Raw genomic sequence first — 12,527 nt, 5'->3', positions numbered from 1 at the left:
ACCTATAAACAGGGTGTTGAGTTTGGGTTTTCTTTTCTAGGTGTAATGAGAACACACCAAGATTTTAATCAGGGATGTAATTTGATGTCATTTAAAGTTTTAAAAGATTGTTCTGGCTTCTAGGTGGAAAACTAAATTGTAAGGTGGAGGGTGAGAATAAGAACAAGACAACTTAGGAGACTTTCACAATAATCCTGACAAGAGACAGTGGTGAACTAGGGTGGCATGGTGAAGATGGAAAGAATCTGTGATCGGTTTGGAGGTAGTCCGTAGAACTGTGATTGAATTGGAAGAAGGGAAGAGGCATATCAAGGTTTCTTGATTTTACTTGAGAAACTGGGTGGATACTGCTGTCACTGCTAAGATGGAGAAGATTCTGGGAGTAGCAGATACAGGGAAGAAAATCAGGAGTTCTGAGAGAAAAGTAGTTGATTAGTTGAGAAAGTATTGATGGGTATGTATTTACATCGGTGATAGTAGCTCCTTGATTCAGCATAGTTTCTGGAATCTGAAAATAGCTGTATGACCACTACCAAAGGTACAGTTCTGCCTTTTTTAGCCTGTTCATTTAGATAGAGTAGTGAGTGTCTTGGGCGTGTAGTAGGTATTGTTGATCTGTAATTTTTAAAATTTATAATATTTGGAAAGTTGGAGGCACTGTTGCCTCTTGTGTGCATGCGTGTGCACAGATACACACGTGTAAGTATGTTACATACTCTTAGAGTTTTTGACGTTTCATCTGGGGGCTCAGATGTTTATATATTTTCACTTCCTACTAATATGATTCCCCAATCTATAGTCTCAATTCCTAATTTTTCACTGATCTGTCTATTTGTATATTACTACTTTTACAAAGGATATATAGATACTAGGTTGATACTTGGCAGTTTACATTTGGGAAGTTGAGTTCATTAATCCCTTAACTTTCTAATTTTTTCTGCTGGGTTTTCTAGGGTTGGCTATCTCAAAAGTTATTCTGTCCTTGATCATCAGCATTTAAATTTAATGTTTTTTAAAAATTACTTAAAAATTTTGTTTTTCTGTGTATTTTTCCGAGTCATTATCTCATGCCTAAACTCGCATTATTGCCATCCTAAACTGAGTGTTTTGAAAACTGAGCTTCCTAAGTAACTCGCCTACCCGTACCCCCTTTCTCTTCCTCTGTTCTGATCTTCTATAAACAACTGGTACAAGCATGGTTTTCATTTTTATTGCTCAGCTTCTTAAGAGTGAGGATTTAGAGACATCATTAAAATGTTCTTTTTTCACATAATCTTTATGTTTTTATTTCATTTTCCTTAGGAAAAAGTCTGTATTCTAACCAACGTCGTTAACTTTGCTGTTCACTCAGAGAACGGTCATTTCTGCCTTTATGGCTTTGACATGCCTGCTATTTCAGGCAAAGGGAACAGCTATTTCAAGACATAAAGACATGAACTGCTTATAATGTGGTTTTTTTTTTTTAAGGACACCCAAGCACTACCGCAACCACACACTGCCTCATGGCTCTCAGAAAATACTGTCTGACTAACAGAAAGGAATTTTGTTCATTAGGATTCAGTGCGCCTGCTAGCTGTGGAAGCCTGCGTCAGTATCGCCCAGTTACTGTCTCAGGAGGACATTGAGGCTTTGGTGATGCCTACACTTCGACAAGCAGCAGAAGATAAATCTTGGCGAGTTCGCTATATGGTAGCTGACAAATTTTCAGAGGTAAAATTAGTGCGCTGACATTTTTTAAGTACTAAAAGGAAGAAACCCCCCAGAAGCCCACAGATTTGCTGTCATAACTAAAAGTTTCTGAATTGGAAGTGCTTGAGGCAAAAATATACATAGACCTTCTAGACTCATGATGAGGTTATGTCCTGAGAAACCCATTGCAGTTGAAAGTGCATTTAATGGACCTAACCTGCTGAACAGTATAGCTTAGCCTCGCCTACTTTAAACTTTTAAAGAACACTTGCATTAGCCTACAGTTAGGCAGAGTACTCTAACAGAAAACCTGTTTTATAATAAAATGTGCAATAGCTCATGTAATTTATTCACTACTGGTACTTAAAATGAAAAACAGAGTGGTTTTAAGTGTATCGGCTGTTCCCCCTTGTGATTCCATGGCTGACAGGAAGCTCTGGCCTCCCCGCTCTGCCCAGCATCACGGCGGGTGGTGCTACATAGCACTAGCCCAGGAAAGGATCAAAATTCAAAACGTGAGATTTGGCTTCTAGGCAACGTCTATTGCTTTCACAACATCCTAAAGTTGAAGAATCTTAAGTTGAACAATCATAAGTTGGGGACTGTCTATACTTGACGATTGCACTGTGCTTGTTAAGTTATTTTGATTAGAGTACATTAAAACCTGTACAAATTCTTTTATAGCTCCAGAAAGCTGTGGGTCCCAAAATCGCCCTAAATGACCTCATCCCCGCTTTTCAGAACCTACTCAAAGACTGTGAAGCTGAAGTCCGAGCAGCTGCTGCCCATAAAGTAAAAGGTTAAGGTGTCAGTTTATGTTGTAACTAGATCACTTGGGTGCATTTTTTTATGTCAGTGAATTTTGTAATATTTTTTTGTCTTAGATTATGTTTTCAGATAAATAGAGATGATTTTAATGTGTTGAAATGTTAACATTGTCATATAAAGCTACTCCCTTATATATTTAAAACCAAATAGCTTCTGTTTAAAAAAAAAAAAATCCAATCCAGATTGGATTGGTGTGGTACACAGTGGCATATAGATTGACCAAAAAGTGCATTTAAAAGTAGCCATTTTTCTTCCTTGGAACTTATTTGCTTAAACGTATGATTTGATTTAACTTGAAACTTGATAAATCTGGTTAAATTTCTTCATTTGGCTCCTTGTAAATGGCTCTACATAAACATTTTTTTTTTCTTTCTCTTTATATATTTTAGAACTTTGTGAGAACTTGCCTGTGGAAGGTAGAGAGACCATAATTATGAATCAAATTCTGCCCTATATAAAGGTAAACCTAACTTTAGTTTATTTTTTGTTTCACTTTAGTTTATCTTTGTGAAGGTAACCCTGACCTCAATTTTTGTTTGTATTACCTTAAAGCTCTTTGGGTTTAAACGTGGACCAGGGATGAATGGGACAGTTATATTAATGTGTGACACTCTTGTTTATTACTTACTACTATTTTGTAAGTACAAAATGCTCTTTTTTGCATAGGTTTATTTTATCTGACAGATGGTCTGAGGAAACTTTATTGACTAATCAGTATTGAAAGAGTAATGTCTTTTAAAATTCCTTGGGAAATCATATGGAAGTTTCTGTTGTCTTTCAAAAAAACTAAAGGCTTTTAATTTTGACTTATTCTAGGAATTAGTATCTGATACAAATCAACATGTCAAGTCGGCTCTAGCGTCTGTAATTATGGGATTGTCTACCATTTTGGGCAAAGAGAATACCATTGAACATCTTCTACCTCTCTTTTTAGCTCAGTTAAAGGATGAGGTGAGTCTGGCTATAAATTTTGTTGTCTTTTGATAGTCGGTGATTTGGTTTGATTTTTGTTTGGGGTGTCACTGAAAAAGTAACTTATTTTAAACCATTGATGGTATTTGGGCATGGAGTTACAAGTTCCCGAGAAAATGGGCCACTGATACAGATGTAAAAATGTCTGTCCATCTTCTCTGCCTAATTCCTGATTATATTCATTGTTTTTTTCTTCTCTTTAAACTTAATGGGTCTTTATTTGAAAAGTCTCATTTAAATTTAGATATAATATTATAAAAATTACCCTGTTTGCCAGGCGTGATCATCAGTGCTTTGCATGTGTTATTATTATGTGTAATTTTCACAGCAATCTTATTTTTGGGGGTTGGTCTTAACTATTACTCCCATTTTACAGATGAAGAAGGTGAGGCACAGAGGTAAAATAACCTACCTGAAGTCTCAGCTGTGGTCGATATGGGATTTGAATATATGTAATTTGATTTCATAGCTTATGTGCTCTTTACATTTCTATAGACTTTTCATTGAGAGTTTTAAGTCAACTAAATTATGCACTTTGAATTATTTGTGTACTCGGTATTAAGTATGTCTTCCAAGACAATAGTTTTTTCACCCAAGTAACTTTCTCATTTTAAAATTTATTTGCTCATCATGGTGGTAGGAGAATATCGATCGAGAACTTGATCTTTATATGTGCTTTTTCTGCTCTTGTGTATTTGCAGTGTCCTGAAGTTCGTTTGAATATCATCTCCAATTTGGATTGTGTAAATGAAGTGATTGGAATCCGGCAGCTCTCTCAGTCACTCCTTCCTGCCATAGTGGAGCTGGCTGAAGATGCTAAGTGGAGGGTCCGGCTGGCCATCATCGAGTATATGCCACTGCTGGCAGGCCAGCTGGTGAGTGTGGGCATCGTGTGAGCTCAAGGATAGCATCACATAGTGAAGTAGACTCACCAGGGCCAGCAGGAGGCCCACATGGCTCGTGTGGTTATGTTCATTTCGATGCATGAGAAAGTATGGTCTCTGTCAGTTGCCTGTAGAATGGTTTTCATTTTCATCAGTGCATTTGTATCTAACAAAAAGGTACTATAAAAACACATTTCACCTCCCCACCATCTGGAAAGCAAAGCCGTAGAAGAATATATAATTTCCTGGTATATGTCACGTAGATTTTGTGATACTTAATGACTCTGTGACTTAAGGAATATTTATCTGAGAAGAAAGGGGAGTATGGTTTCGAGATTTGACTTTTGCTCAGGGAAGCCTCCCTCTCTGCCTGTACTCTGAGCAACTGTCTCTGGTTACCACTTTTCTTGCATTCTGGTTAAAGGGAGTTGAGGACTCCCCATATGAAAAAGGAGTGTTGAAGTTTATAATGCTAATATTTTGGCCAGAGTTTGTATTATCACATTATCTGTTACTATTTGAGATTTATGCATAGTTTTATTGATAACAAGTTAATTAAAATTTCAGTGTTGGGTTTTATAGCCACATCCTTTCCTTTCTTTTACAGTAGGTGCCCTAGTCAGTTCTGAGTTTGATGTGCCCTCATCATGGTGGTTGCACGTCACTATTAACTCTTAAAATGTAGATGAGGAGATAGACAACTGATATCTTTTTGGGCAGGGCTGTGTTCAGTGTTTTATTTCCAGTGCCTCCCATGGTGCCTGGCATTAATCAGGCACCTAACATTTGTTGATTGTTGAGAGAAATGAATACTTGACTAGTTTTTGAGAAAGCGCATAATGTGTCAGTTTATAGCCAGTATTACTGCAATTTGTTTCTCCTCTTTCACTTCTGTTCCTTTCATATCATAGCATATGAGATTTATTTTTTCTTTTCTTGGACTACTGAATTTGTATTGTTGTTTTGGTGTACTTAGTTTATGAAATGTGTCTTGTGCATGTCTGTGGGATCATGTTTTGTAAAACTTGAAGTGTCCCATTCTCCATAATAGATGCCAGAGAGAGCGGTGTTCAGGTTTCCCCGCTGTCTGAAAGTAGAGCATCCCTAAGAGCGCTTTTGCAAGCTTAAGGTGGTGTAAAGCAAAGAAGCAGTTACCTTAGGACACATCCTGCTAACAGATACATGAACTAGATCTAGAGAAAGCACAGATGCCCACAGACAGTTTGGAGCAGTGGCGCCTGATGCTGAAATGAGATGTTGAGTGCAGTGCTCAGGGAAGGAGCTTGGCTGTGCCACGCTTGCTGCTGCCTGTCTAAGGGTTCATTGGCTTGTTGCAAAACGAACACTGAATACTGTTTTCACCATTTTTCGTTAAAGGAGAAATGCAATTTAGATTTCTTTCAGTTAGTGAAGACATGTACTCTTTTACAGCTCTTTTGTAAAAGTGAAGTGATATAAAGTGAACTTTCAAAAAGTAGAGGATACCTAATGGGGTCAAAGGCATCCTCTCGGTTTTTTCCCCACTGTTGCTGCTGTTCAGTTGCTAAGTTGTGTCCGACTCTTTGTGGCCACAGACTGCAGCACGCCAGGCTCCTCTGTCCTCCACTGTCTCCCAGAGTTGTCCTGCCATTCCCAAGTACTGAGTGTCGTCTTCTGTTCCTGAGTGTTGGCTGTCATGACTCAGAGTGGAAAGCAGCAGTGGTTAACTGGCTTGCTGAAGGTTGAAGTAACTGTCCAGAAGGGAGGGTGGATTTCAGTACCGTTTCTTTTACCAAACTCTGTTCCTTGGAAACAGACACTTGGTGACTTTACTTCATGCTTGTCTAGCAGGAGTGGCATGCATCAGTCAGAAGCATTTTGTTATACAGTTTCAGCATCTGTTAGTATTATATAGTTTATTTTTTTTTAAAAATCCATAAAGACTTTTATTTCAGGTAGTCAGTTTATAAAATTCCTTCAAGACTTTATGTATGGCCTGGTTTATGGACCATAATGAGTAAATGTAAGACTAAACCACAAGAATCAGGAAATAAAAGTTAATTAGGACTCAAAGAAATCCATGACCTGAAATGAAAAATAAATCTTTGAGAGCAGACATAGTAATCCAAATGTATGCTAAAGCCGGTTCATAACCGATTATTATGAAGCCATTTTATTATATTTTGAAAGCATTTGTATAACATTTCTTTATTTAAAATATATGGTCACTGGTCAGAAACTTCTTAGGTTCCAAAGAAGCTAAAGAGTGTGAACATGTAGGCATCAAGAGAGAGGTGCGGGGAAGGCATAGTTCACGGCCATCTCCCACACGATGTGAAGTCCACGGTGCTAGGTCTGTGTAAACCAGCTTGAGGAGCTTGTCTGCGGCCTGTGCTGGTGTGGCCACCGTTGATGGGGAGAACTGGGATGGGTCCACCTCACCTGTAGTCTTGTGCCTGCTTATTCTCTCTCTGCTTTCTCCCATGGATCCCAGGGTGCTCTCTTTAATTAGGGAGGAGTCTATTTCTTCATGTCAAGTTCTTTATCCTTAAGGATTTATTAAGATATTAACCAAAAAAAAAAAAAAGATATTAACCAAAAAGGGAAAATTTTGAGAATTATTAGTATTTCTGACTGGTATTTTCCTGATGGCTGATTTTCACAGATATTCCATAGAGATCTTTTGGCAGACTGTCCATGCTGCGTTCTTTCTGCAGTGTAGTGTCTGGTTCCGGGCCACTCTCTTCTCTCCCACTTAGCAGTCCCTGGGCCATCTCATTTACCTTTTCTTTATGATTTCTATCCAATAAAGTAGTTTTATAGTTTGTAAATCAGACCTCATGGTATTCTTTTTTCTGGCTGGTCCATGAATTCAGCTTATTTGGTAATAAGTGATTTTTTTAGCTTTTAGGTCACTTTGGTGTAATATAAATAGACCTTGATTTTTAAACTTTGGAGACATGTATTAATGGAATCTTCTGTATCCATAGGGTGTGGATTTCTTTGATGAAAAGCTGAATTCTTTATGTATGGCCTGGCTTGTGGACCATGGTAAGTAAATAAGTTAATGGGAGTCCTGTGTTTTTGCATATATCCCATTTTGTTTGTGTATTTCCTTTTCAGAAAGGAACGCTAATCTGACCATATTTTGTTTTACCAGTGTAGTGATGAAGACAGTCTTTCATTAAAGTCCAGTGAGCTTGTTCTGATCAAAAGTTTGATATTCCTATTTTCTACCAATTTTTCTATCTTAAACTTTATTTTCTTCATTGACCAATCTCTTTGTTCTGTTTCTCACTCTTTCCATTATATTATTTTTAACCTTCCTCTTTCATACATATACTCATTCCTTTCTTATTCAGAGTTCTTCTGTTCCACCGTCTTTTGCCATCTTTGTGTCTTCAGCCACTGTAGACTGAGTTGGATAGGGGTTGGAGTCAGAAGAAAGACCTGGGCGAAGAAATGGCTCGTGGGCTTCTCTGAGGTGACATAGAGAAGCAGGTGTGCAGTGGTGCAACAAAGGTGTCAGGGCGTGGAAGGAAGACATCGCCTGTCCCCTAGGATAGAGAGGGCCCCGGTTTCTGGTTTGGGTGAGAGGCTCGCTATCTTTTCTGTGCATTTATAGCATAACTCATTTCAGCAATCACAGAATCTTTTTCCTCTAGTGCCACATACTGTGTTAAAAAATAAAAGCTGAAACTGCTGCTTATCAAAATACACAGTTGATGTTTTATATAAAACTACTTGATATGTTCACTTGTTAGCAGTTGACTTTTGAACAAGGTTTCAGGTCTGGATGTCTGCTTGTCTGCTGGGCAGTGATGGGTTGGAGAGGACCTCTCTGTACCAGTGAGGTCCAGTGTCAGCCTCCTGTCCAGACCTGGCAGCTCCCGTGTGGTCTGAGATCTGTGCAGATGAGGGCCCTGAGCACTTACAATGTCCTGGGAGCTTTGGTTCCATATTTTGGTGCTTATGATGGGTATCTTGCTTCAGTTCCACAGCACCTTATTATATACTTTAGCATATCTCTGAGGGTGCCTCTGAGACCCTCCTTTGGGAGTAGTGGGGATATTGTGTCTGCTTCTGCAGGTAGGTGGTTTTAAGGGTCAAAACAAGCAAACGAAAAGAAAAAACCCAGCTCTCCTGAGTGATTTAAAAGAATACCTCCAGCGTAAAGCACAGGACTTGGCGTAGTGGGTGTTAAATAACTGTGCTGAACTGAAGCTGAATCAGTGGACAGAAATGCTGACGTCCCAGATGAAGCATCGCACATTGCAAGATGTCAGTCCTTGTCAAACTGATTTTTTTTGAAGAAAGTGAAAGTGAAGTCTCTCAGTCTTGTCCGACTCTTTGCGACTCCGTGGACTGTAGCCTACTAGGCTCCTCCATCCATGGATTTTTCCAGGCAAGACTACTGGAGTGGGTTGCCAGTTGGATCATATGGTTAAAAAAGTGAAGAGGAGAGGTTCAAAAAACGTAAATTTCGTAAAGACATGTAAATGTAGATAATCTCATTGTTTTCAAACTAGATTGCAAAGATTTTATTTCTCTTTTTCGTGTCCTCTAAAGTTGTCTCTGTAAGGCTTCATTTTTTTTCTTAGATGAAACTAAGGTTTGGTGAAATCATAGGAAAGATAGTCTTCTCTTTTTAGAAATAAAGTGTTCATATTATTTCTGATAAATATTAATGTTAGTGAGTCCCAGCAGATTGGTCCATACTTTCTTTGAAAGCTAGTATTCTACACTTAATTTTGACATACTTTTAAAATCCTGATGTTCCACAAAGAATTGAATTCCTGACATCTTTTCTATATAGAATTCACCTGTCAATGCAGGTTAATTAATGCTTTCTTTTTTCTCTGATTTTTTGTCTTCCAGTTTAGGAGCAGAAGAGACCCTTGTGTCTTTTTCTGCAGCAGCATACTTAAGTGGCCTTTGCAAGCATTCTTTGAACCAATGAAATGTCAGCTCTGAAATTGTTGGAGGTTTTGTTTTGCATTTTAGATAACTGCCATGTAGTGATCAGTGATCTGTTAAATTTTTAGAAACTTTTTTTGCTTATTAAAGTACTAAGAGGATTTTGTGAAAAAGTACAGAGAACTAGAAGCAAGACAGTATCACTTACCCTCTTTTCCCATGGTTGAGTGGATAGTGTTGATCAGAGAGAGGAATTTAGAAGGGGAATTTATTTTTTATAGGAGGAAGGAAAAAGTACCAAAGTTAGTAATAACCACATATAGAGTGTGTTAGAAATTCAGAGGAACATTGCACATCAGCCAGACCTTGCGGGGAGAGGGAACAAAGAGGGAGAGAGACAAAACAAGCAGAGAGGAGAGGCAGAACCGTGGAGTGGTTTGTTTGCATTCTTTTCACAGCAGAATTGAGAGGAGCCAAGAACATAGTAGGCGTCTGGCCAAGTGGAGTTGAGTGCAGTTAAGGTCTGGGTCAAGGCCGAGCTCTCGTCTCTGGTTACTCTGGCAGTGAGATCGCTTCCCTATGGCAATGGCATTAGGATGAGAAGAATTTCAAGCAAATAAAAAAACAATGAGGGGAGAAGACACAGATGGGAAGAAGTTGGTGGGGGACGGTGTGCTCAAAACAAAGACTGCTGGTGAAGGGAGGGAGTTTTTGTTACGAGTGGAACAGGTGACTTGAGCGTGTTCCTTCGAGAGTGCTGCTGAATATTGCTGGCAGGTTGCCTCTCCCACATGCTCTGGTCAGGTTGCACGTTGGTAATAATCTAGCCCCTTGTTAAAGTGTCTGGCCTGTGCTCACCAGTGGTGGCGCCCGAGAGGCTCTGTGGCCTGGGAAGAAGCGGCCGTTTCCTGGCTGGGAGCCGTGTGTCAGCTGTCCGGGCTCAGAGCTGTGGCCTGGGTGCCTGTCACTCCCCAGCTGTCAGCCGGGAGCCTTGGGCGCACCTGGATGGAGGGGTAGAAGAAGGAGTCAGTACTGACCTCTCCCCTGTTACCTAAGGCCAAATTTTGAGTGTATTGGACGTGTAAGATGAAGCGTTGCCGCACCTGTCTTCGTTGGCCGCTGTATGTAGTAACTAGTTGTTGAGAAGATTGTGGCTCAGGCCTTTATTATCTAGATTTATGATGTCTTTGCTAAATGACCTTGTAGGGAATTACGAGATTAAAGCAGGCAGGTATATTCACAGAAGGCATTTGACGTGTTGCCTCAACAGAAACATTTTTAAGGGGAAAAAAGGCAAGTCAGTCTCAAGTTTTTATTTGCTGTTGTGTAGACGACAGTGGCCTCTGAATAGCCTCCTCGCTGTCGTTCTCTCAGCTGTTCTTGCTGCTGCTGGCATAATCTTGCTAAAATACCACATTGGTTATACGGCCACATCTTTGCTTTAAAAACCCATCATTGGTTCCCTTACAGTCTAAATTTAGCTTTCATGAAGCTCGGTCTGGCTCCACCCTAACTGTTCAACCTTACAGTCTCACAGATTTCAGTTTTTTCCTTTGTGCCCTGGGTAACTTTTTTTGTCCTTTCTAGGAATTCCTCCCCTCTTCTCTCCACTTAGACAAATCCTCCATAATTTTTAAGGCCCAGTACAAGGCCTGTATTTCCCACAGCCTTCCCAGACCTCCCTGTTCTCTGTCCTCTAAACTCCTACAGCCCTCAGGGTCTTTACTATTGCATGCTTTATTATAATGCGTCTTAGACCCCACGACTTCTCAGAACGCATTATTTTTCACTTCTGTGCTTGAGTATGTGGTCTTTGGGGGCAAGTAACTTATGCATTCTTTCTGTGACATAGCACATAGTTGGCACTCATATTTGCTAATTAATGATGCCTGTAATGAGCTTCTTACTTCCCTTTTCCTTGGACATTTTGAAACTATAGTCAGACCACATCAGCATATTAGAAGTCATAGCTGAGCATGCTTGCCATTGCAGTCTGACTAAATTTGGAGTGTTTACAGAGTTTTATTTTTGGCCCACCTTTGACGATGGCGTAAGGAAAAGTAAACTAGGTTATGCTCGTGATGTGAGCAGCACGACAATATCTTCTTCACCTCTTCTGCAGTGTATGCCATCCGGGAAGCTGCCACCAGTAACCTCATGAAACTAGTTCAGAAGTTTGGTACAGAGTGGGCACAAAATACCATCGTTCCCAAAGTGTTAGTAATGGCGAATGATCCCAATTACTTGCATAGAATGACCACTTTATTCTGCATTAATGTAAGTATTACGTAGCTGTTTTGTTAAGCTCTGGTGTTAAACCAGTTATTTAGGACCGTATTTCTGAATCCTGAATATGTTGTCCTCTGTTTGGACTATATCTTACTACTGATTAAGTTGGATATTTAGGAGATGAGAGAAAACTGTCAGTTTTTAAATTTGTGTAAAACTCTATAGTCAAGTCAGTTTTGAATTCTGGTCTAATTCTGGGATTCTGTTCTGCATTTTATCTTTCATCACATGCTCACACTAGAAACATTTTCTGGTGGCCAGTTACTTTCTTATCTCTTTAGATTTGGGGATACTTTTTTTAAAAAAGGTGTTTTTTAATGTGCTGTCTTATTTCTTTTTCAAGGCACTGTCTGAAGCCTGTGGTCAGGAAATAACCACTAAGCAAATGCTGCCGATTGTATTGAGAATGGCAGGAGACCAAGTAGCAAATGTCCGTTTCAATGTGGCCAAATCTCTACAGAAAATTGGACCAATTCTAGATACCGAGTAAGATTTTTAATATTCTTTTTTAAAAAGTAGATTTAAATTTTCACCCCATGTAGGCAGAAATAGCTATAACTAGATTTGGTGATTTTCACATCACCTAAGATGTGGTTTAGGTTAAAGAAAATAATAAAGTAATTCAACAACCAATTTTGAGGGTGTCTGCTCTTTATATTTAAGCTCTATACATGTGTAGACCATTGTCCAAAGGTAATTCTGCAGAGACTTAGAGAAATTATTTAGTACAAGTTAATATTATAGGTGTTTTAAAATATTAAAAAAATTTTAAACTGTGAAAATTACCATAGAGTATAATATATATTACATACCATAAAGCATTTCTCTGGCTCAGAAGACTGCCTTTCACAAATGATACTGTTGGATTTTAGTGCTTTGCAGGAGGAGGTTAAGCCGGTACTACAGAAGCTAGGCCAAGATGAAGACATGGATGTCAAGTATTTTGCACAGGAAGCCATAAGTGGTATG

At 39.1% G+C, this 12,527-nt stretch overlaps 1 protein-coding gene across 7 annotated transcripts in view; it reads left to right on the top strand.

The window, feature by feature from the left end:
* The window catches only part of PPP2R1B (protein phosphatase 2 scaffold subunit Abeta), a 36,030-nt gene that overhangs the window by 8,299 nt on the left and 15,204 nt on the right, over nt 1–12,527 (top strand). For all 7 annotated transcript variants that reach the window (XM_055547949.1, XM_055547947.1, XM_055547950.1 and 4 more), the window contains 9 exons: nt 1,555–1,710; nt 2,374–2,488; nt 2,907–2,977; nt 3,334–3,468; nt 4,191–4,364; nt 7,343–7,403; nt 11,392–11,546; nt 11,902–12,044; nt 12,431–12,522. In XM_055547949.1, the coding sequence (XP_055403924.1) occupies nt 1,555–1,710; nt 2,374–2,488; nt 2,907–2,977; nt 3,334–3,468; nt 4,191–4,364; nt 7,343–7,403; nt 11,392–11,546; nt 11,902–12,044; nt 12,431–12,522 (1,102 nt within the window). The remainder of the gene's footprint in view (nt 1–1,554; nt 1,711–2,373; nt 2,489–2,906; nt 2,978–3,333; nt 3,469–4,190; nt 4,365–7,342; nt 7,404–11,391; nt 11,547–11,901; nt 12,045–12,430; nt 12,523–12,527) is intronic.

This window comes from Bubalus kerabau, chromosome 15 (genome assembly GCF_029407905.1).
Source record: "Bubalus kerabau isolate K-KA32 ecotype Philippines breed swamp buffalo chromosome 15, PCC_UOA_SB_1v2, whole genome shotgun sequence".
Classification (NCBI taxonomy): Eukaryota; Metazoa; Chordata; class Mammalia; order Artiodactyla; family Bovidae; genus Bubalus; species Bubalus kerabau.
The sequence above is the reverse complement of the archived record's forward strand: the minus strand, read 5'-3'. Positions and strand labels throughout refer to the sequence as shown.